The sequence below is a fragment of the Accipiter gentilis genome, chromosome 19 (genome assembly GCF_929443795.1).
Source record: "Accipiter gentilis chromosome 19, bAccGen1.1, whole genome shotgun sequence".
NCBI classification, from domain to species: Eukaryota; Metazoa; Chordata; class Aves; order Accipitriformes; family Accipitridae; genus Astur; species Astur gentilis.
Window position 1 is genome coordinate 18936891 of NC_064898.1, and position 23584 is coordinate 18960474.

The 23584-nt window shown below is 38.2% G+C and overlaps 1 protein-coding gene across 1 annotated transcript in view; it reads right to left on the minus strand.

Annotated features, from left to right (window-relative positions):
• The window catches only part of LOC126048432 (putative N-acetylated-alpha-linked acidic dipeptidase), a 33791-nt gene continuing 10207 nt past the window's right edge, over positions 1 to 23584 (minus strand). Inside the window, exons 5-19 of the mRNA XM_049823450.1 lie at positions 23379 to 23504; positions 21275 to 21461; positions 19863 to 19956; positions 17546 to 17644; positions 15373 to 15458; positions 14258 to 14377; positions 12785 to 12867; positions 12421 to 12484; positions 11801 to 11868; positions 9681 to 9772; positions 8711 to 8801; positions 7641 to 7905; positions 6373 to 6454; positions 4573 to 4665; positions 1 to 3517 (exon numbers count right to left, since the gene is read on the minus strand). Of these exons, the coding sequence (XP_049679407.1) occupies positions 3328 to 3517; positions 4573 to 4665; positions 6373 to 6454; positions 7641 to 7905; positions 8711 to 8801; positions 9681 to 9772; positions 11801 to 11868; positions 12421 to 12484; positions 12785 to 12867; positions 14258 to 14377; positions 15373 to 15458; positions 17546 to 17644; positions 19863 to 19956; positions 21275 to 21461; positions 23379 to 23504 (1740 nt within the window). The 3' untranslated portion in view covers positions 1 to 3327. The remainder of the gene's footprint in view (positions 3518 to 4572; positions 4666 to 6372; positions 6455 to 7640; positions 7906 to 8710; positions 8802 to 9680; positions 9773 to 11800; positions 11869 to 12420; positions 12485 to 12784; positions 12868 to 14257; positions 14378 to 15372; positions 15459 to 17545; positions 17645 to 19862; positions 19957 to 21274; positions 21462 to 23378; positions 23505 to 23584) is intronic.

A 23584-nucleotide genomic window follows, 5' to 3' on the forward strand; every position in this document is an offset into this window, starting at 1 on the left:
TTTTAACGCATATTACTTATTTATTTAACCATTGTTCCCCACTTGTCTGGTAGGAACTAGATGTCTTCATTTGCTGGCACATGCCAACTGGCCTCATTTTGTTCATAAATGTGAAATGTGACCCTTGCTTCTTTGTATCGTCCTAGTAAATGAGTCATGTTAAAGGACATTTCTCAGTGCATACACAACTATTCTTTCATTTTTTGCTTTCATAATCCTAGTGACACATATAGGAAATGGACAGTTGCACATGCATCCATGCATATATTTTGACATATGGCTTGGACAGCTGGCTACAAATCATGTCGTTTCAGTAATTAGCTACATAGGCTTTGCCCTTTGCTGTCCAGTAATGACACCAGAAATTTCTGCCTGGCATAGTCTTTGAGGAACTGAAGGCTGCAGTGGCTATATTTAGACTCCATAGAACACTGACAATAAGACGTGATTTAGGGAGAAGAATGTTCTTATCAGAATTTCCACATAAGTTCTTGAAGGCTAAAAAGCATGTTTATTTTAAATTTAAAAACTGATCAAGAACTTCAGAAAGGGCCATAACGTGTCTCAACACTAGATGCTGCCACATCTAACTCAGGGCTTGCCAAACTAGACACCCGTGCTTCCTTCCTCACAGAAACAAAGGAGTCCAAGATATACACTTACAAGCACAGACAGCTTACCATGGAATACCTATCATGCTTATGACCTGCCACCTGTCTTCCCCTCTCTCAGTGAGTCCCAGGTAAAGAAGCAAAGGTGTCTTAGCAGCTCTTGAAGTAGGTGTTGAACAAGCACAAATTGCAGCCCAGAGTATTGAGGAAAAACAGAACGAGGGCTAGTTTGTTGTAACAAATTTGTACATTGTGGTGGCATTCTGCAGTGGGGCCAGGAACATCCAAGTTGATGCTTGGTAAGCTAAGGATAAGAATCACAGTGGCTGTCTCCAGAGAAGTCAGCACCAAGTATTAGGCTTCTCAGAATGGAGATCAGAAAAGCTTCATGCTAAGTGAGTGGGGAAACACCCCCACCAATAGCCTGCAGCATAGGGTCTTCGACCTCAAATCTCTGATAAGAGACTAGGTTAGGGCTTGGGGAAAGAGCTGGACTGAGTCCATCTAAAGATATTCTTCTCTTACAAAATTAAGCAAAGCTCCATTTGCTTTAAAAATTCAACTGCTACAGGTTGTGGTTTGTGCTGAACAAAGATGGGTCACAAAGCAGACCCAAACCTGGGAGATGGCACTGGACAGTTTGAATCCCACCTTACCAAAACATGATGTAAACCATCGTGTTACAAGCAGCCTTATGGGTGCTTCCTTTCTCTGGACCAGTTAGCCTTGAATTTTTTCTGTGAAGGGAAGCAGAGTCAATAGGAGAGAGAGAACTTATGTTCCTGTATCCTATTCCCCACAGTGGTTAGGGGACAGCCCACAGATTTTTTTTATTTTTTTTTTAAATGGATGTTGCTGTAGTTTAAAAGTGTAACTGTCTCTATTTTGTGAGATCCTGGGCCCTGACATTGTGTATTATCTGCTAGCTATTGCCAAAAATGGCCCTAATTAAACTTAAATGAAACAATGCTATGGTTCGGACAGAAATTAAAAAATTATGTCTTCTGGGCTGAGAGAAAAAGTTGCTGAGGAAGTTTATAGGTCATTTAGGGAAAGATCTCCACAATTTCTGAGTTTGGTGCTTCAGTCCATCCTCCTTAGCAATAGAAAAATACTCTTTTTGTATCCACCTGGTCAATAGAAGCTGTTTATTGCTGCCCCCCTCTGCATGTGGATTTGTGTTATCATTCCCTTGATTGCTGCAGACAAAATCCTCTAGGTTAACCTAACTGATGATCTAAACTAACCTGGCTAATTTTGCCAGAGGTGGACTAGAGACCGTCATAATGAATTCTCCATTGGCAAAAGGAACAGTGGAGCAGCCAGTAGCAACAAAACAGTTAGAGACAGCAATGTCTCCCATCAGCAGAACTAGATTTGGGGGAAGACATGTCTCTGTGGTTTTACTCCAATCACTTTCATAAAAAAGTGAAAATAACTGGGCAAGAACTGTGGGTGTAAGAGCATTTCCCATTATCTGGCAAACTGTATTATTTTATGAGAAAGACCAACAGTTACGTAAAGAAATGACTTAATTAGTAACTTGCCTAAAGGATTTTAATGTGAAGAGTAGAAATATTTATGAATAAATGAGTTCTTATGGAAAAGGAAAAAATCTACCATGATGCTAAAAACCATCAGATCATGGGACAGTCTTCTAAGACATGGTAGAGGCCTCAGCTAAAATGGCAGATCAAATTACACAAAATATTTGCTGTGAGAGGGGTTAGTAATCCTCCAGAGGCAGAGTGTCAGATGAAGGGATCTGATTTTCCTAGTCTTCTCTGTCTGATCATCCTTGTCCCCTTGTAGCCTTTTGAGCAGTCTGTCATAAGAGTAAGCTGCACACCAAAATTAGAAATATGGACTTTACAAAGATGGTAATAATTTGGTATCCTTTCAAACTAAGGACATGATGAATTTTCTTTGCTTCTAATTGTCTTCATATTAAAAATACCTTGATATGGACAAAGCATAGCAGATTTTGGATAAAAGAATAAAAGAAGGTCTTAAAATCGAATGACATGTTTTGTGGGATGATTATACGTTTGTCAAGATGTATTGCCTTGTTTTTACTCTGGTGACTAGAAGGCTTCTTGCTTAATTTTATTTGCAAACAGCTGCAAGACTCAGCATGTGAAAAGAAGAACGTCATGGATGAGTATTCTGGGCTGGCTGCCCAAAACTTGTTATGATCATTATACATCCCGCACACAGTATGTGACAGTCTTCCCATCTTCATATGTGATTCTTTGTGTAAAAGGAGAGCTGAAAGGCCTATCTTGGAGTATAAATATGCAACTCTAAGGTAAATAACAAAAGGCAACAACAAAATTAGAAACTGACAGAGACATGAAATGACTTCTGGTTTCCTGATGCACTATGAAGACTGCTATATAATCAAGCTAGAAAAATTCAAAGCTCTGAAAATAAACCCAGTGGTTAGAATTCTTAAAATATGAAGCTGAGAGATAACATGAAGCTTTTTCACTCTCACTTCACAAGATATCTAAAGCCTGAGTTCTTCAAATGGAGTACATTACCTTGTTAACATTGCTAAATGCATTCCACTTGGGTATATTATTTGCAAAGAAAAAGATTTTTTTAGATTTTGTGTTCTTTGTAATAATCTTCCTAGTGTTTTTAATTGCTCTGTTCTTAAAGGCTTCTGCAAGCTGTCAAATGTAGTCTTCATTGACGATTATGTTGTTGATATTTATGCTACTTCTTTCAGTGTTTCTGCTGCTGCCTGTACAGTGAAGGCTGCAATGGAAATCTGCCTCCTAACTTCGTCCCAGGCTTCGTGTTGATCAGCTTTGTTTTTAATGTCAAACATGGCATCATAGATCCCTGGGAATGATTCTCCTGCATACTTGTTATGGCTGCTTGGAGCAAAGACAACATGTCTGTAGGGAAGTTGAGGGAAAAAAACAACAATATCCTGCATTAGGAAAATAAAACATTTTATAATGGATAAAACTAATCTGTTTCTGTATCATCTGTTGAATTCTTGACACTAGAGATGTAAATAACTAAGATTATTGCAGCAATAATACCTATAATCTCCGAAGCAAGAAAATAACGTAAGCCACATTATTCCATGTGAATTCCAGAACTTTATAGGTAGGAAGACTTGAGATAAAGTTGACTGACTGAAGTATTTTCCTTTCCCTCACTTTAGATGAAATGGAAAGATAAAAAAAAAAACACAACCAGCTTCTTTTCTTGCAGATATACACAATCTCCAACAGATACAGGCATGCTCTGAGGTAGGAAAGCTGATGCTTTAACAAGAGACTGTTCTCAACAGATTTTTAATCACAAGCTATGAGAGGTACAAGGATTGTAGATCTTAAATTCTCCTTCTGGTTACTTTTTAGTGGAACTTTTTAGTGGAAATATTACTGTTCTGAATTATGCAGACTGGTGTAAGGACCAAAAAGCCAGACTTGACTTGAGTATTCTGCCTCTCAAACAAGATTTACTTCTTGAACTGGATGAGAGGACTACTGAATTCACTTCACTGCTATTGAACTACTGCCCTCTGCAATGCATTTGCTAGCATGACTGTTCTGCTATAATCGATCAAATTATAGATAGTCCAATTATACCTTATATCACTTTCAAATAAAAATAACTTCCTAAAGATCCTTTACCACTGAAATTACTTGAACTGAGCCCAGGGCCAAACTTTTACATCTGTTTAGAAGCCCAATGAAATCAATGGAAATGGGTTTACTGATCTGAATAGGCTTCCAACAAGACTTTTCCTCATTCTGTATAGTGTATCTCACTGAAGTTTTCCCTTATGTTGTTTTTCCTTTTCAGTCTTATTTGTCCCATTTAACCTACTTTTACCATGTTGAATAAAATCATTACAATTCCATTTAGAGACCTGTAAATCTTAAAGGAATACTTATAGGGTACTCCAGGCAGAAAGTGAAAAATAAGCCTTTCTTACCTATAGAATGGCCTGCCAGGTAATCCAAGAGGATCGATGAAAGCCCTTTCTAGAAACATGAGCTGATCATTTAGTGATCTGACAGCAAGTTGGCTAAAAAGAAAACAGGAATATGTTAGCTACAGAGTGTTTGGCCTACTCTCATCCTATGCCCCAATGTGTACAACTCTGGATCTATGAAGGACAGTAGATCCAAGATGTTGAACTTAAAGCATCGCCCACAAAAGACAGCCCATATCAGCTACCTGCACAACAGGATTATGCTGATCCATACTGTGGGACAGTCTGGTTCATAACCTGAAAGTCTCTTAAAGCTGTTTTTAAAGGCCAAGGAATAGTGTCAAAGAAGACACAGACTTTCAGGTGTTTTCTCTCATGTTTCATCTTATTGCTTTATCTCCTTTTCATTAGGATGCTTAGGCAGACCATTCACTTCTTTTGTACAACAGTTTTCTGAAGACTTTTATTTTCCACGAAGCCAGCCAGCTGCAAATTACTTCAATAAAATCACATTTATTTTTATGTAAAACCACAACATCTGAGAAACAGGAACCTTGTGATGTTAGAATAATCTTTTGATTCATCCAAGAATTGTGTTTTTCTGATGGCAGATTGTAAATTCCCTAGAGCAGAGACCATCTGTGTCTGTGTGCTTTGAATAGCTCTAAGCATACTACTGATGCTTAACAAATAAAAGAACTGTGAAGAAGTTTATACTGAATATATGTGGTTTGGTAGTTTACATCCAAAGTAACTTATTGTAAAGCTTCAAAGGTATTCACCAATAAAAAAATGGTAAAATTTATTTCACAGTAAGCCTGGAGTAACTCTACTACCATCAATGAAATTGTTTCAAGTTTATATTGGTGTAAACAGAAATCAAAACTGGTTGGTTGAATTAAAGCTTAGATTTAGGCCATCCATCAATGAAATCATTTTGAAAATGTCACATACATGTCATATGTCACAAACATAATATTTTACATATGAAATTATTGTTAACTCATTTATCTTGAAAGTTGCTGCCATTAAAAAGATGGCTTTTATGCTCACTTAGTCTTCCATAAGGGTAAGCATATGGCTAAATTAGATTCTTCTCAAGAAATGTAACATACACACATATACAAAAGGAAGTTTGGTTTGTCATTCTGGGCATGGCCTACAAAGAATAAATTAAGAACTAAGTCAAGTGCAAATTAGGCCTTTTGGCATAGGTGGTGCATAGAATTTTTTGAAAGCTCATCAAGAAGCTTGCCACAACTACGATCATGGTACAGCTATTTTAAATTATTTTTTTTTCCATTAAGTGGTACCAGTATCTTGAAAACTAGAGTGCTAGCAAACAAAGACCACAAGTCAACATTTGTTCTTTAATGATAATCCAGTGACAAAATCTTGGGACGTCTCTCTACTTAGAGGGAGTTACACACCTGAGCTGGCTCTGCTTATGCTAACCAGCATTCTAGTCACATCCATGTATCATCCTGGCACTGCTCCTCAACTAAAACCTGTCAAGAATTGACACTAATTAGCTTGGACACTTTTTGAAGCTAACATGGCTAGATTCCCAGGCTCTGCAGTGTCTCTGATGTCCACTAATTCAACATTTCTATACTTTGTTTCCTACAGTAACCAGATCCTTAAAGACAAGAGTCCAAAAGGACTTATAATGAAACAAATGACTGACAGTCATCTGTCACCAAGGTTATTCAGGGGACTAAATGCAAGAGAAGACTATGCCCTCTCAGCCCAGAGGAATACATAGAGTATTTGACTGGAAGAAAAAAGAATTAAACATACTTATTGATATCTATTTGTTGCAGTCTCTCATGAAAGCTAGCAGCAACTTCTGAAAAATTCTTCACAGCTGAAAAGAGAGTATCTGGAGGGAGCAGGAAAGAAGTATTTAACTTCAAATTCTGAAGAAATAATTTAACAAATCAAATTCTTCAAATTAAAGCTTTATCTTTCACTGTGACCATGATCTGTCAATTCCCACTGAATGAAAATCAGATGACCCCATATTCCTACTTTAGAAACTACATTTGCCTTGGAGACAACAGAAATCAGTATTTTTGTGAGTATTGTTTGTTATGTGCTACTTGCAGAATGTACTGAAATATCAAAAACTAGAGCATGGATTGCCAGAACCAGACTGTTCAAGTAGGTCTGGGATTTTATAAATCCCAACAACTGGTATGTCCCTCCACACATATGGATTTTTGAGAAAGACTGAGAGTATAAGCGTGTGTGTGCACATGCGTACGCATTCCTGATGTGGGTCATTAGCAGCCAAGTCCTAAACTGAATACTACATAATGTTGCCAATAAAATAAAGGCTTCTCAGGCGGGACACATATAGGGAATCCCTATAACATGAAATAAAATTTCACATGCCAGCACAGGATCCCTATTGTGGCATAGGGATGAACCATTCCTGCCTGACCAAGCCCCAAGGCAAACTTCTTATAGTGCTTGCACTTGCCATCATGTGCCCATAAACTGAAACAACAGAAGTTCTGACTGGATATAAGGAGAATCTTTTCACCCTGAGGACAGTCAAGCACTGTGGTCCAGAGAGGTTCTGTAGTCTCTGTCCTTGGAGGTTTTCAAGACCTGATGGTATGAAGCTCTGAGCAACCTGGTCTGACCTCAGAGCTGACCCTGCCTTGGGTAGGTTGACCTAGAGGCCTTCTGAGATTTCTTCTAACCTCAATTATCCTATGATCAGTGTTGGACAGAGAATTATCCAACACCAGAAGGTGCAAAGCGGTGTAATTTTTTTTACAGACCAAGACAAAGATATCTTGTTGCCAACATTGGTGAACCACGCACAGGTCAAAGAATATGCGACTGTAAGCGTTAGCTCTACTTGGCAGTGGCATAGTCTCTACACAGGCACACTAGTGACAAAACATTCAAATTTCAAATTATTGGAGGGTGTAGCTCTTGTTTTATTTACTGTTCATACAGCACAAGAAAAATACCAGGTCATGACTAAGACATACATTAAGATAAGACACTGCTAGCATTAACAGAGGAGGAATGTGATGAAAGACTGTACGTACCAAAGGATACATTGTATGTTGCCAGTTCCTCTTCATGATTCCTTGACAAATTATAGATGATGTGAGCATAGTTGCTCACAGCTGATGCATAATCTCTACAGTCGAAAGGAAGCACAATGGAGTCGGCCAATTCAAACACCAGCCCTCCCCGTACCTGAGCTACTGTCAGATGATTCTTGAAAGTGGGATCATAAAACCTCTCCACAATTTCATAGGTTTCATAGACACTGTGGTAAACTGGATAGCTGCTATATTTTTCTACATTCTGAAACAAACAAACCCAAACAAAACCATTATTCAGCAGTGGCTATTTCAGCTTTGCTTGAAAGCCATTGCTGTGGGATTCAAGGCACAGTAAAGTTAAGTGTTCAGGTCACACTAATCCTATGTAACCACTACAGACAGTTGCATGAGAAGAACTGCTCAGTGGTGGCTCTCTTAAACATCAACCTATGATGAGAGGAACGGTTGTTTGGAGATAACTCTCTCCAGTGACCATGTACAGAGACTAAAGAAGGTAATTAAGAACCGACACATAACTTTTAGTTGGCTAAATTAAGGTGAGATTGCCCATCCTCTCTTTGCTTGGATCTCAACAGTCATTTCCATTCATGTCTTTGGATATGTCTTTTCAGAGGAAAAGACCACATGGAATAGATTGCTCCTTGAACATTCCTCAATTAGTCTTATGTCACAGTATGCTCCAGAGTCAAACCAGTATTTTCCATGAAACATGAACCATTTTGAATTCAAAGCTTCATAAGTTATTACAAATCATTCAAAAGTCACCATAAGCCACTTATAAGCCTTCATCAGCCATAGGTGATTTTGAGCACATTCATTTACCCTGAACAAAGGTCCTTTTGCCTGACTGACACCAAGTTGACCATTTGTATTTATCAAATATTTGTGTTGTAGTAGCACACAGAGTTCTAGTAATGAACTGGGACTCCACTCTTGACACAGTAAACTGAACTACTCCAAAAAGCTGGCAGTCTAAATGGCTCAATTACAGGTGATATTATTCAGGCAGTTACAGGGGAGACAAAATTACAAAGATACAGACTTACCAAATTTTTACTGTAACGTGCTCTGCCTGAAGCGATGCCGAGACGTTGGAAAAAGACTTCAAAGTCATTGCCAGAACCCAGTTTATTTATTCTTTTAACAAGAAAGAGGAAAATGCCTTGAATGACAATATTTAAAGTGTAATTTTAGTCTGCTTCCAAGTACTGTGGCAATTATGTATTCTGCAGTTGTACTCACTACACAATCTTTCCCTAGTACACTCTTTCTGTCAATATACCATGAATTGGCTGTCATCCCTACATTACATGACCTTATCAACTGCATTCTTGGAGGAGCAGAATCATCATTCTCAGGGTCAAAATTCTCAAGCCTCCTGTTCATGCTACAAAGGCCAGTTCACAAAATTGTTGTACGATATGCAATCAAACTCTCAAGCAGAGAATTTAACTCACTGTCTTTAATCACTGAGAAGATCCAATGATCCTCCTTCTGCTGAACTTCCACTATCCCAAGCTCTCAATCAAGAGAAAACACAACAATACCAGCATGGCTCCATGGAACAGAATCAGTCTGTGAGATTCTATAGAGAAACCCTGGTAAATTTGAGGGACAGTGTTGTAAAATCCTGAATGATGTGCTCCCCAGCCACCCAAACTCAGAGGCCTTCCAGGAGACAGGAAGCAAGTGCAAGGGAAAACTGCTATGTTAGCATCTTGTGTGCCTGCCGCTGGCTTGTGCATACTACCCTTATTTGTCTAAATCTCTATAAACCACACAAATGCTTTACTTTTCATATCTAAAGCCTCCTGTTCATGCTGCAAAGGCAAGTTCACAAAACTGTTCTACAATAGTGTATGAGTTGCAATGAGTAAAACATTGAAATTTATACCAGCTAAGAATCACACCATTTCTTTTAGGCACTCAGTTTTTCAAGTGGATATTTCTTTAAAATCCACACTCTACAAGTTATAATAACTTTTGGTATATTGTTTATTTTCTTTTGCCACTGACCTGGGGACCTCTTTATATTCTCTTGATGGATTTTTTTTATACCAGCTCTCATAAAGAGATTTTCCTTCAAACCCCTCATCAGGACTTGGTATCTAGAAAAAAGTATATTGTAAAAAAAAGACAAAGGGTACAATTTTAAATGTTACCAAGCAACAAATCTACAACCTGTCATCACGTAAAGCCTATGGCTTAGGGCAATGAATAAGTCACAGTCTTAAGTCCCTCAACCTTTCTGCATTTCCATTTTAACTTTTCGAATGCATAGCATTTTCCAGACGAATACTTTATTTGCTAAAAAAAGATAATTTTAGATGGAAGAAAACACAGGGAAAGCAAAACATTTCAAGTCAATATTTACATTATGATACTTCTTTTTGAGATTTTCAGCCATTTAATTTAAATATTCAACACAAAAATCCCTCACAAAACCAAACCTTTTTGTTTCACTTTGGCAGGTAATTTCAATTTTGTCTTGGTTTAATTCAAAACTGTTTCCACCTTGTTTTAGTTCACAAAAATTATTTACATGGATGCAGCAGTAACCTTAGAAGGGCAAAGTGTACAGCACTTGGTATTTATGTCATCACAGCTGCTACAAGGGTATACAAATCATGATCATCCTAAAGTTCATTCCTATCACTCTGACTACTTTTCAGATTACTGAGCAGGTTAAACACTGTGAGTATTTTTTCATCTTTCTTTTTTATTGGTGGGCTGCTGAGGTTTTATCATCTTTAATCTAGTAAAGATTATTAATATCTATTCTATTATTAATATCTATATCTACTAAGAATAACTCCATAATAGGAAGCAAAATAAAACTAATACATTTGGGGGTTTTGGCCATGAAGCTAACTGGTCATAGAACAGCGTTAACAGCATTAACACTTTTTGCCACAGATTAATTTTGGATGAGATCACATGGGACCTGCTTCCTGATCAGCATTCTCTTCAGAAATCAGCTACCAACAAGCTGTGGTTACATGCATTCATCAGCCTTTGTTGCTGCTTCCCAGCTCGAGGAAGGGTTATGCAACCATATTTACTGGTATTTAGGTCAACATTTTAACAATGGCTCTTGGTGTCCAAACTGAGACTCTGCTGACCTGATTTTCTGACTGTTCTGAACACCTGCACTTAGCACAGGTTACCATGGGAACTGCAGGTGATCAGCTTTTCTGCAGTTCAGGACAGAAATATCTTTATCTGGGCACCTGATTTTAACAGAGTTAAATTTTATCTGTTGTCTTTCAATTGCCAGAAAATTATTATACTGAATTACTACATTTCCTTTACTTTTGTACCAGTCTAATGTCAGCTTCCAAGAGATAAGAAATTATTGACTCTGGAAAACACAGATGACTGAATATATACAACAGATGAAGACGGATATAATAGATTCATAGAATATATACAGTAGCTGAATGTACATGATATATATGTATATAAAACACAAAGAAGACTAATTAAATGTTCATGCTTTAATACAGATGAACATTAAAAAAAAACAGAAATAAAAAGCCCTTAGTGCCAGCCTCTAAGATCCACTCTCAAAGCAAGGAACATCTTACATCCAAGATGGTGAGGTTATTTCCTGAGAAAGGTCCCTTCCTTTTAATTTTGTGTGGCACATGTTTGAGAGCATCATGGTCAGAGTCAATGAATATCTAACAAGGTACACCAAAGCTGAGCACATTGACCAAACCTGTCACATCATGCTAAAAACAAAACTGTAGCAAGCATAATTTCTTCCCCTGCCTAGAGGGAGTCAAGAGTCTCCCACTACCATGGGCAGCCTAGTGGTTGGACTGGGCAGCTAGGTTTGTGCTTGTTTCTTTCCTTTGACTCATGGCATTTTTTTATTCTTTTATTCTTAGAAGGAATACTTTGACAGGAGGAGTGGAAAAATCCCCTAAACCTGAATAGCTAATAATTTAAAGGTATAAGCTTGAAATCCCTTTGCCACGTCTGGGAAAAAAGCTCCAGTTACTTAGCTATTGACTTGAAAGGGGTACTGCAGTCAGAAAAGAAAGAAATATCTGACACTGTATTCTATACGCAGAGCGCCATCCAGTAAGTGAGTATTGAACATGCCGGCTAAAAATTTCAACCAGTATTACCTCTTTAGTCAGACTGTACACCAGTCTGTACATCAGTGGTGTGCAATCCACTCGTAGTGTGTAGTTTCCTGAAAAACAGGAAAAACTATTTATTCAAAGAAGCAAGCTCTACTCAGCTGAAACCTCATGCCATTATCTGTTAATAAGAAAGGGCTAGAGACCTACACTCTTGACAAGGAACGAGCTGATCATCCCTGTAGAAGAGTTCTCCTGTGATCTTGTCAGTGCATTTGTATTGGTTAGGATGAATTACAGCCCAGCTTTTGAAGCAAGCCTTAAGAGCTTTTCTTATGTCTCTGTGTTTATTACGGACATTATAAGAGCAGAAGCTGACTCTAAAGAGTTGCCATAGAACTGCTGACAGGTGCACAACACTTCTTGTCCCTCCCCATGACTTCCCCAATAGTGTAACTACTGTAACAGACTTCTTCCCTGAAGCAACAGGAATATCTGAAGGATACTTTATGATTCTGGGTCATGGTTTCCCCCTATATTTACTCCCACACTAATGCAACAAAATTATCACATTGAAGCTTTGATGGAACTCCAAGCCAAAATGCCTCCCAGTCATCTGTATATACTATGACTATTACAGTAAAACACAAGTACAAACTAGGTACCTTCAATGGAGGAATCTGCATTGATGTAAGCCACTGCCCGTGCTTGCAAAACTTTGGCATTTTCCTATGGGAAGGAAAAGAGGAAGAAAATGCTGATGAACTTCTTTTTTCCTCAGAACTATTTTCCCATCCACTGAAGTAACAGCTGTTTCAGGGAAAGACATCATATACTGCAAGGAGCCATATATTCTTGGTAGTTCAAAAGGAAACTTAAGAGTCTGTGTGTGTGAGGGAGGGGGGGGGGAGAGGGAGAGGGGAAGAGGAAGAGAGGGGGAGGGAGGGAAGGAAGAAGTGATGCTTTCTAGTACAGATTTCTCAAAGATCCTCCACTGTGCAAATTCCTCTTTGAACACTATTGATTTACCTCAGCCCACTCAGTTGATCCTAACAAGCCAAATTCCTCTGCATCCCAGCTTGCAAATATCACTGTTCTCCTTGGCCTCCATCCTGCAATAAAAGACTATGAAAATTGTATTACAGAGATAAAGACTGCTTGTTACATATAACTAATGTGAAAATAAATGTCATTTTCTGGGGGCTCATCTTTTATCCTGATCTGTGGGGAAAGAGGTGTGTTTAAGGAACTTTAATACCAAGTCCTTCACTAACCTAATCTAAGCAATCTCACCTCTATTTCAATATTGTGCCAAATAATCTATTCTTTTTCTTCTCTCAGCTTTATCTGCAAGAAAATTTTCTAAAATTTAAAACTCTGAACAAGGAAAAATAACGTGCTTGTGCACAAATTCTTGAAAGAAAGCTTTTCTACTCTTTTTGCTCTGTTCAATTTAGTACACATTGTATACCAGTGTCTGCTTTGACAGAACAGTGTTTGGCACGTTTTCATATCAATTACTGAATTTCTTTGACCTGTCTCCCAAATGCTGGATTTCAAAACCTAAGAAATTCCCTGTAACTTTGACAGATCACCTTCAAAACAAAGATCCTTCACTTGAAGTTCTGCATTTGATTTAAACCCAGATCAAATGGAATAGGCTTTATTGCCCTGCCTCTGTATCTCTGCCCAAAGTTTTCTTTGAGGCTACTGGAACCTTTTAATCTTTTGCTCCCTTTCTTTTTTACCTTTGTTTTTGGGGTGGTTTTTTTTCAGCTTGCATTCTATAGACAGTTACCCCTTACATACAATAACTGGGAAGGAATGGAAAGAAAACTAAATGTCAATAGATTTTAAATGTAATGGATAGGCAAAGAAAGCTCCTCTAGCATAGTATTTGAGTTATGTTAGAGCTTCTTCCCATGGGATGTCAGATAGCGAGACAGCATTTGCTCTGACAGCAGCAGAAACTTGGTACAGTTGACATTTGTTCCTATTCTAATGTAACTAGTCGTGAGGTATTTTTAATCATTACCTCCTACTACATTTGCACAGCTCATTCTCTGCCTTACAGACATGCTTTATTCTTGGGCCTGTCTCCAAACTACAGTCAAGTGCTGAGAAGGCTCTTGATGTTGCTCTGATGAAGCCTTGATCAGTCCACCACTGTATAAATTTTATAGGACCATCGACACATCCAGTCTGAACAGCCTCAAATACACAGTAATCGATTGTACCTAAATGTACCTAAATGTCGTATTTATTTCAGTATCCCCTATTGTCTGTTTTGTCTTCCTTTAGGTGTACTTTCTCTTGAGTAGAAGTACCTCACATGTACCAAGGTTGTAACTGGAACTAGTTAACAGCTGCAGAGCAGCATGCTTATTTGAGATCAGTGAGATACATGTGTGTAATTCTAAGCATATGCTTAAATCCCAGTGAAATCAATGGGCACTGCTGAGAGCAATGATTTTGGTGGGCTTTATTCCTTCATTACATTACCTTTTTTTTTCAGTTTTCCAAAGCTCCTCACAATCTCATGAACCACAGCTGCCCCACTCTGAGGATCAATGCCACCAAATACCCATGAGTCACGGTGGCCTCCCAGGATGACGTATCTGTCTAGAGAAATTAATTTTGGGGGGTTTACTTAGAAAAACTTTTTTCCTGCCATACAGATGTTAATTCGAAGCAATTTCTAATTTTCAATGTAGGTGCAACAAAGCTTAATCGTTTATAATACACATGATAGAAAGGCAAAAGATATTTTAAATCTCCAAAGACATATTTCTGCATTTTCAGCCAGTGCTAAAGAATTTGTCAAGCACAGTAACTTGATCCCGTAAGACTTAAAACCTCTTAAATTCCATAATGTTACTTCTATTACTAGAAATACTGCAGCTTTCCTTTAAAGATAGAAGCATCTTTCCATATTTTACAATAGTGTGTTTCATGGTAAAGCTGATCCACTAATTATATTTGTATGCCAACTCACAACATTAAGGTGTGCTGAATACAATATTTCTCTCAATATATATATATAGTCAATCATAAAAAGGGTTGTCCAAATCATGACAGAGATGTGATTAATAAGATCAAAGTCAGACTAGATCTCCGTGCTACTATAATATGGTTAACAGTTGTGTTTCAGGCAACGTGGAAGTGCTGCAGTTACAAGTTAAATGATGCTATCATCATCCTAGGGATGTCTATATATCTATTTTTTTAGAGTGTATAATCACACTGGTTACAAGAGACTGTAAGATAGACAAAAAATCAATAGTGGTGGATATGAAGTCTTCAGATGGAATGCAAAATCCACACCTGGTTTAGTAGGGAAGAATATCCACTTAATATTCTTTCAGTTGCAAAGTTACTTGTCTGAAGACAAATATTTCTGTCTTGGTTATGACTCCCCCTTGAAAATCGGCATTTACAGTGAAAGTGCTGATGTACCCTGAACCATAAGAAACCTGGTGCAATAAATATTTCAACACCAATGATCATGTAGAGCAATATTTCAGAGACAACTATATTCCTCATTTTCCCCTTGTAACTATGAAGTGCATGTAGAGGTCATTGTATGCTCACATTACACTGAAAACAAATGACTTTACCTGGTTCCACTTCGCCTCTGATGGTACCAATCACATTGTAAATCCTTCTTACTTCATTGTGGCTATGAATGTGCATTTTCACCTTTCTAGTGTATGAGGAAGAAAATCCAAAGAGAAAATCCACCAGATTAGATAATAAAACATCTTGACGCCTTTCAAAAGTGTACAATATAAATTGTAAGGAAAGCATTTTGGCTGAATTTACCCTCCATTAAACCAAAGTAAATCCAAAAATATTTCAGTGTAGTTTTTTCTGGATTTATACTTGTGCAATTGAGAACAGCATTTTAGCCCTTGAAAGCTATGTACTGTTATTGATGTCAGTAAGATTTATACAGATAACAAGCTCAGAACTCCAAATTCAAAGACTTGCTAGCAGACAGTTTTTAAATTTGGAAGAGAAAGAAGAGAAATGAAAACCATCTAATGTTAAAAAGATAAATAGTTCTAATCAGCCAGAGGTTGCTGCGAATCAGAACCGACTCCAGTGCAGTCAATACTGACATGTCATCTCAGGCAGCAGAAAATCAGATAACCTGAGTTGCATCAACAGACTTTGTTTATCTACAACACAGCTGGAGGAGCAACAACTCAACCTCAGTGGTTGTCTGTGTATTTTTCAAAAAGAAGTTTTCATGTGGTATGACTAAGACATGGGGAAAAGGTCAAATGGTTCATATGAAGTCAGTACAATAGCTCAGCCAATATTGAAACACCTGGACTTTAGTCCTAAACTGTAATTACTAAATCAGTTTAAAAACGATCTGAAGCAATAAAAATGACATTGTAGTTAAAGCTTTTTTTCTGGAAAACTTGACTTGTAGGTTAATACTGTTTTATATGAGGCAATAGGTAAGACCAGAAGCTGGACCCAAATGAATTTAAAAAAGACAACAAATGCAGTTCTCAAAAAAATAATCAGTCTCATCAAGTATTTTGTCAAAGGCTAGATGCTTTTCAAGTTAAACTGGTTCAAGACTAGCCGGAAACTAAAGCAATTCAGTCACAACTGCTGTTCCCCAGGACATAGTACTGAGGCCAGTTCTGTTTAATACCTTTATCAATGATCTAAATGAGGGGATCGAGTGCACCCTCAGTAAGTTTGTAGGTGACACCAAGTTGGGCAGGAGGGTTGATCTGCTCGAGGGCAGGAAGGCTTTACAGAGGGATGTGGACAGGCTGAATCAATGGGCTGAGGGCAGTTGTATGAGGTTCAACAAGGCCAAGTGCTGGGTCCTGCCCTTGGGTCACAACAACCCCATGCAACCTGACAGGCTTGGGGAAGAGTGGCTGGAAAGCTGCCCGGTGGAAAAGGACCTGGGGGTGTTGGTCAACAGCCGGCTGAAGATGAGCCAGCAGTGTGCCCAGGTGGCCAAGAAGGCCAACGGCATCCTGGCCTGTACCAGAAAATGGTGTGGCCAGCAGGAGCAGGGCAGTGATCGTCCCCCTGTACTCGGCACTGATGAGGCCGCACCTCGAGTCCTGTGTTCAGTTTTGGGCCCCTCACTACAGGAAAGACATTGAGGGGCTGGAGCGTGTCCAGAGAAGGGCAATGAAGCTGGTGAAGGGTCTAGAGCACAAGTCTTATGAGGAGTGGCTGAGGGAGCTGGGGTTGTTCAGCCAGGAGAAAAGGAGGCTGAGGGGAGACCTTATGGGTCTCTACAACTACTTGAAAGGAGGTTGTAGAGAGGTGGGTGCTGGTCTCTTCTTCCAAGTAACAAGCAATAGGACAAGAAGAAATGGCCTCAAGTTGTGCCAGAGGAGGTTTAGATTGGATATATGGAAAAATTTCTTCACCGAAAGGGTTGTCAAGCATTGGAACAGGCTGCCCAGGGAAACGGTGGAGTCACCATCCCTGGAGGTATTGAACAGATGTGTAGATGTGGTGCTTAGGGACATGGTTTAGTGGTGCACTTGACAGTGCTAGGTTTACAGTTGGACTCTTAAAGGTCTTTTCCCATCTAACCGATTTTATGATTCTATGATTCTATATTCATCCAACCAAGAGGTAAATCTACTGAAGCTTTGCACTGAGAGCATTTTAGCCCAGGAAATGGTCATATTCAAAGGAATGATGCGAATAACCCCAAATACTCTATCTCTGGTCACATTCTATAGCTCTACCTGTTTTTCTTTGATTCCAAGCATGCCTTCCTTATGAAACAAAACTGACCTTGTAGAATAATCTGTTGTGAAACCAGGCCCAACATTGTAAGATACATTCAAATTTCCTTTCCAGCTACTATGCGGTGGTCCATATCCTCCCATATTACTATTATGAAAAAAAATAAAATTATCATTATTAGTTACAGACATCTTACAATAGCACCAAACACAAATGAGGAAGCAGGAACCACACTTGGTTAGGTCCCATGCACAAACAGACCACAGTGATGGTCTTTGTCTTAGACAATTTATACTACAAGCTTCTACAGAAGAATAATCTGGGGTTTTAGCTACATTAATACTAGTAAATTAACATAAAGGAATAGTCCTGGGTATTGAGATCAGTTTGGAATGGCCTACAGCTATCCTGGAAAACTGTGTTGGCCTCCAAAGATTTTGCATGCAAACTGCCTCTTGTAAATGGTCCCTGGAACTTTCTACTGCCTTGAACTGCATTTGCATTTGAGATAGCAGAGGGTAACTTGGACCATTCTAACAGTTTAACAACATAGGCAGTTGTCTTCCAGTGCCTGTTCCTGGACATTTGTTTAATCCAGTAGCATAGAGAGAGTTAATGTGTTTCAAAGATGTCTAAAACTGGAGAAACATGATCAGTCCAAGTCAACTTTTCTTGTTCCACTGTCAAAGGTCAGATGTTTTTTCTCAGTTAACACAAATGGAAATACAGTAATTCAGTGGATTGCAATCACCCATACATATTCACCTATTCTAAAGGATTTATATTTTTGACATGAACTTGTGAGAAACATAAAAAAATACTAAAAAGTATGCTGGATGTTCTGGTTCTTATTAGGCAAAATATATTTACTGTAAATGAAAGCATGTCCTTTACTGTAAATGCATGCTTCAGTCAAGCTTTATTCCACAGAACACTTCAGCATGTCTTCAAGTCCTCGGTATATTTTTTAAATGAAAATAAGATAGCAGGCATAACTAGAAGTTACAACTTCTCAAGAGAAAAGTGAAAACAAGGACCCAGTATTTTTAGATGATTTAGATTTCACTCATAATTATTAAAACCAAGTTCTAGAATTATTTACAACTTACTGAAGAGAAATACCTAGCTACATCATATTTATACATATTAATCTGCTCTACCACTACTAGTTGGTAGTGGAAAAAAGGTTTTTTAACCTATACCTTTATCATCATGAGCAGTTAACCTCCTAACAGTGACGACTGTAAAGATTTAAAGAAAAGACAGTTTGGAGATATATTAGTCCATAAAAGTTTGAGAGGAAATACGAAAAACACTAGAGCAGTTTTAATGAACATCAAGTATGCAAAAACACCAAAGACAGTAAAATTCTGCCTCATGTAAAAATAAATAGCTTCAATACTTCAGAGGAAACCTACATAGAGAACCAACATAGAATTTTATCTTTTTTGATACCACATTCAAACAGAGGCATCAGAGCAGAGCGATTGCTCATGTGATTTAGATGTAAAATTCCTACACAAATACACACCCAAGATTATGTTCACTTACTGCTCTAAACACTCACCTGTGGTACTGTTGCCAATCCTGGCATTTCCTGCTCTGTATCTCTACACTTGATACAGATGACATTTCCTGCTCTGTATCTCTACACTTGATACAGATGATTACTGCTACATTTTTAGGGGAATGTTACACTTGCCAACTCAATCACATCTTAGTTTTTTCAGAGAACTTATTTGGTTTAAGATAATTATGAATTTTAATGCTGTCACCTGGCAAGCTGGTAGCCTGTCTTCATGTCATGTGCATGTTTAGTAAGCACACTTAATTACACACAGATATCTATTAAATCCCCTATAATACTCCAGAGTTTCCTCGGTGTCCTTGTATTAGTTTGCTAGCATCATTTCATATTTATGCAACATAATACAACCAATGAGAGAAAGCACAAGCCTTCATTTAACAGAGGACAGTACAGATACTGTCTCATGAAACATGCATGACAAGTATATCCATGGACGAATGAATTACTTCATTTGTGGTCTTTTTTGCAAGACAGGTACCATGCCATCCTCAAATATTTTTGCCTTTATTCAAACTGAGAGGCACTTTATAACTTTATTATACTTGACTAATCTTGATATATTACAAATAACACTTTTCAGATCACTCTGCACATATCTGGTATGTAGTAACAGATAACATTTTTACCTCCTACAGAGAACCTAATGACAAACAAACATATACTTTTTCAACAGCTACAGAAGCACAGTGCAAAAGTCTTTTCCCTTTCTTTTCAAATACTCTCATAATTTTCAGAAAACGGTCTGCTTAAAATTCCTCATGTCTCCCACAGTCTTACCGCAGTAATGACTCAGCATCATGATAGCCAATGGGATGAACTGGAATTTTCGGGAGACCTACACCACTGGCTTTGTCTAATCGGTAGGTATATTCTGAAAGCAAAAGACACATATTTTCATATTTACAACTCTCAGAAGGAATCTGTACAGTTCATAGCACAGTCTGCAGTCATGCATTTAGGGCTGGCTGGAAATTTTTAAATTATTTGCTATGTTTTTGTGTTGAAATGCTTTTAGATAGAAATATTTCCTTCCATGGGAAAGAACTTCACAGTAAGCCACAGATAAAGAACAAGAGCAAAAAGGGAGCCCAAAGTCTGATGCTTGGAACATTCAGCTGGGAACTAAAAAACTTTTGCCGGTTGGTAAGAGATGCAGATAAAATCTTACACACTGGATTACTGAATGCCTTGTCTTGCTGGTTTTGTGAACAAAATGAAGTCTAGGTTTTGTTCTGCCAAAGCTCAAATAAAAAGAATGCGTTTTTTACAAATAAGAATCTTAATTTTCACAACGTGGACAAAATTTGATGTTTGCAAGCCAGCACATAAGGAAAACAATAGTTCACTCCTTAATACAACATTCACGGGGACCCCTGTTGAGGGAAGCAGACAGGGATTCATCTATGAGATCACTGACACTAGCATGAGGAACCAGAAATCTTTCTCATGGTCTGCTCCTGCCATGGACATACTGAAGATGTGCTGGCTGGAGGCAACTTTCCCCATCACTGAGGGACTACTCTTCTTGAGGTGACTGCCTCCCTCAGATATGCTGGCTCAAGTGCTGACATGAACAGTTCTTAAAGCATTTCAGTTAAAATGATCTGGGTTAGGTGCTAAATGAAACAGCTTAGGCAGAGCTCAAATAAGCAGCTGAGGAAGCATGAGCTGAAGGTGATGAACCAGTGGAGAAGGGTCATCTTCTCAGGGGACTCAGATGCAGCCAGGTGACATGAGTCCCAGCATGAAAGATCTCAGAATTGCCAGCAGGGGCTCTTGTAGAGGGAAAGGAGCCCAAATCCTGCAAAAACAAGAACTGCAAAAGCAAAAAAACCTGTGAGCTGTGCAGGCTGGTTCCTTGCTGACTGACTGATGAGAAGCATAAAGAAATGACAAGGGCTTCAGCTGTCAAATACCTGTGTCATGATCTCTGGGCTAACTTGGGTATGTCTATGAAGTTAAGCAGCCCAGCACTGCACTGTGTGGCTCCCTTAACATGCCCTCACTTTCTCTCATGCACCATTTGCAGAAGTGGTCTACTGACATGAAGACCAAAGCTGCCTCTTTTGAGCAACAGAAAGACTAAGAAAAAAATGTGGTTTGTTCCAAGGGAAAGAACATCCCCATTACCTTCCCCTGCCTTTCCTGAAACCAGATCCTCAGAGCACGACTTCTCTCGTGTCACTTACCTTTTGCAGGATAACCTGGTGTCAGAGGATCCCCTGCCCCGTTCAGATTTAACACATTTCCACGCTGGGCTCCTCCACCTGGAAGGTTCCACCCATTTGGATAGGGATCTACTCCTGGGGCGCAGTAGTCAGCAGGGTCAGAGTACAGAATAACTCCCTTGGCACCTGCCAATTCAGCATTCTTCACCTGCAAAGCACATCTCCGGTCCTTATCCAGTCCTTTATAGCTTTACACCAGAGTTCAAGGGGCAAAAGAAAGTAATATAAATTACAGTGATTATTCCTCAGGGCCTTTTACAGTGCTTGGGCTAAGTAAAGGGCCCACAGCATCTCATATCATAAAAATTCCTGAAAATAGATATGTAGATTATCAGGTTCCATATGAAAGTAAAAGGTTTGGTATTGCTTTGAATTTTAGTTAGGCGATAACGGCAGTGACACATCCTTCACAGTATTAGTACATAACCTGAGTTTGTATTCTGTCATTCTGATCAACACAATCAACTGACTATTGAAATGTACACATCATGGATGGAAAAAACTGTACCACATTGATGCAACCTTATCTTTTAGTTAGTCGTGTATTTACCTTATTTACCTAAATGATCTCCTGAATGTATCTCAGCATTCAGACTACAAAGACAGATTATTATTGGAGAGCTTGAAACTGTCCTTGGCTGTGAACAAGACTAACTCCAGAGTGTGTATCTTAGGCTTTTTATGGCAGAAGGACTGACCTCCATGCTATTTTGATTAAAAAAGTGTTCTCATGCAACTTTATTATTGTACAATACTGACTGGTAGACAGTGAGAGAAAATATATGTCATTCTGACATCCCAATCTGTTTTGCTACTAGATATGACAGTGATGTATAGTGACTGAGTGACAACTAATCCTCAACAGTTTTCAATTTGGGTATTTTAATTTAGAAATACCATAGCTTTTTTAAGGAAATACAGTACTTGCCTTCATCCTCTATCCTATTCTTGCACATCATTAGGAAGTTGGAAAATGACAGTACAATCCGCCAGATTTTATACGGGTTACTGAATTTTTCAGTATATAAACAGTCATTAGAAAGACTACCATAAGAATGAACATATCATCCCTTTGTGTCAACAAGAACATGTAATTTCCAAACCACAGGACAACTGCCCCTTTAGATATTAGTAACTCTGAGGTGTTTGTATTTCATTTTAAGAAAAGATTCATAGACAGCAATACCTTTTTCAATTTTTAAGTCTTTTCCATTCAGATAGTATCTTTAAGAGTGGTAAACAATTTAGTGAAAATATTATCTGACCCAGAATATGAGTTACATGTCACTTTTCACTGGTGAAAATGGTATGTATGTAAACCAGTAAGTTACCCACTTAAAAGCTCACAGAAGATTATTCAACAGCATATAATAAGAGCTGGCATTCCAGCAAGGAGATTCAGTGTTTGATACCCTTAGGTAACTGACAAATACAAATTATACTCCTGCCCAAATTAGGGTCAAACTAATTTTTGTACAGAAGCCAAACACACTTAAAATAGACTGTCTTCTTACATTCCTATTGAGGAAATAACTTCAGTGCATGCCTTAAGTATACACGTGATCATGTCCCTTCCTGTCAGGCCATGGAAATCTGCAGAAGTCTGTAGTTTAAAAATATTTATATGATAGGGACATTGAATAAACAAATACAGAATTTAAAATAACCTCCATATAGTTATAGTCTCTGCCTGGTGTACAGAAACCATTATAAAGAAACAAAATATAGGCATCTTAAATCACAGCTGAACCCATAGGGAAGAACGGTCTAGTTCAGAGTTAGAGCGTATTACCCAATAATGTTAGTAATATTTTGGAACAATTTATAGTATGCAAATGAATACAAAATTATGTAACATTTTCCAAGTTGTTTACTTTTATCCTATAGATGTATTATATACATATCAAATATATATTTTATATCTTCTATTAAAGAATCATTGTTGAACACAGCTCTGTGAAAACTCAGTTATACTAAAATCTCCAGAACACTTTAGGTAAGTGTTTCAGTCTCTTGAAATCAACTGAAGGACAACACAAGTAACGTTTTTATATAGAGACATTACCTTATTTCCTCTGAAGATCTTCCCATATCTGGCAATAACAATCTTTCCTGTACAGTTAATTTTCATTTCACGTTCTAGCTTAAAGAAGTCCTCAATGCGGCCATAATTCACGTACACTAACTCACCCTGATAGAAAGAGGTAGAATTTGAAACAAGAATGTCAATGAGCATATCAAAACGAGGACATGATCTAGTAAGAGAATAAG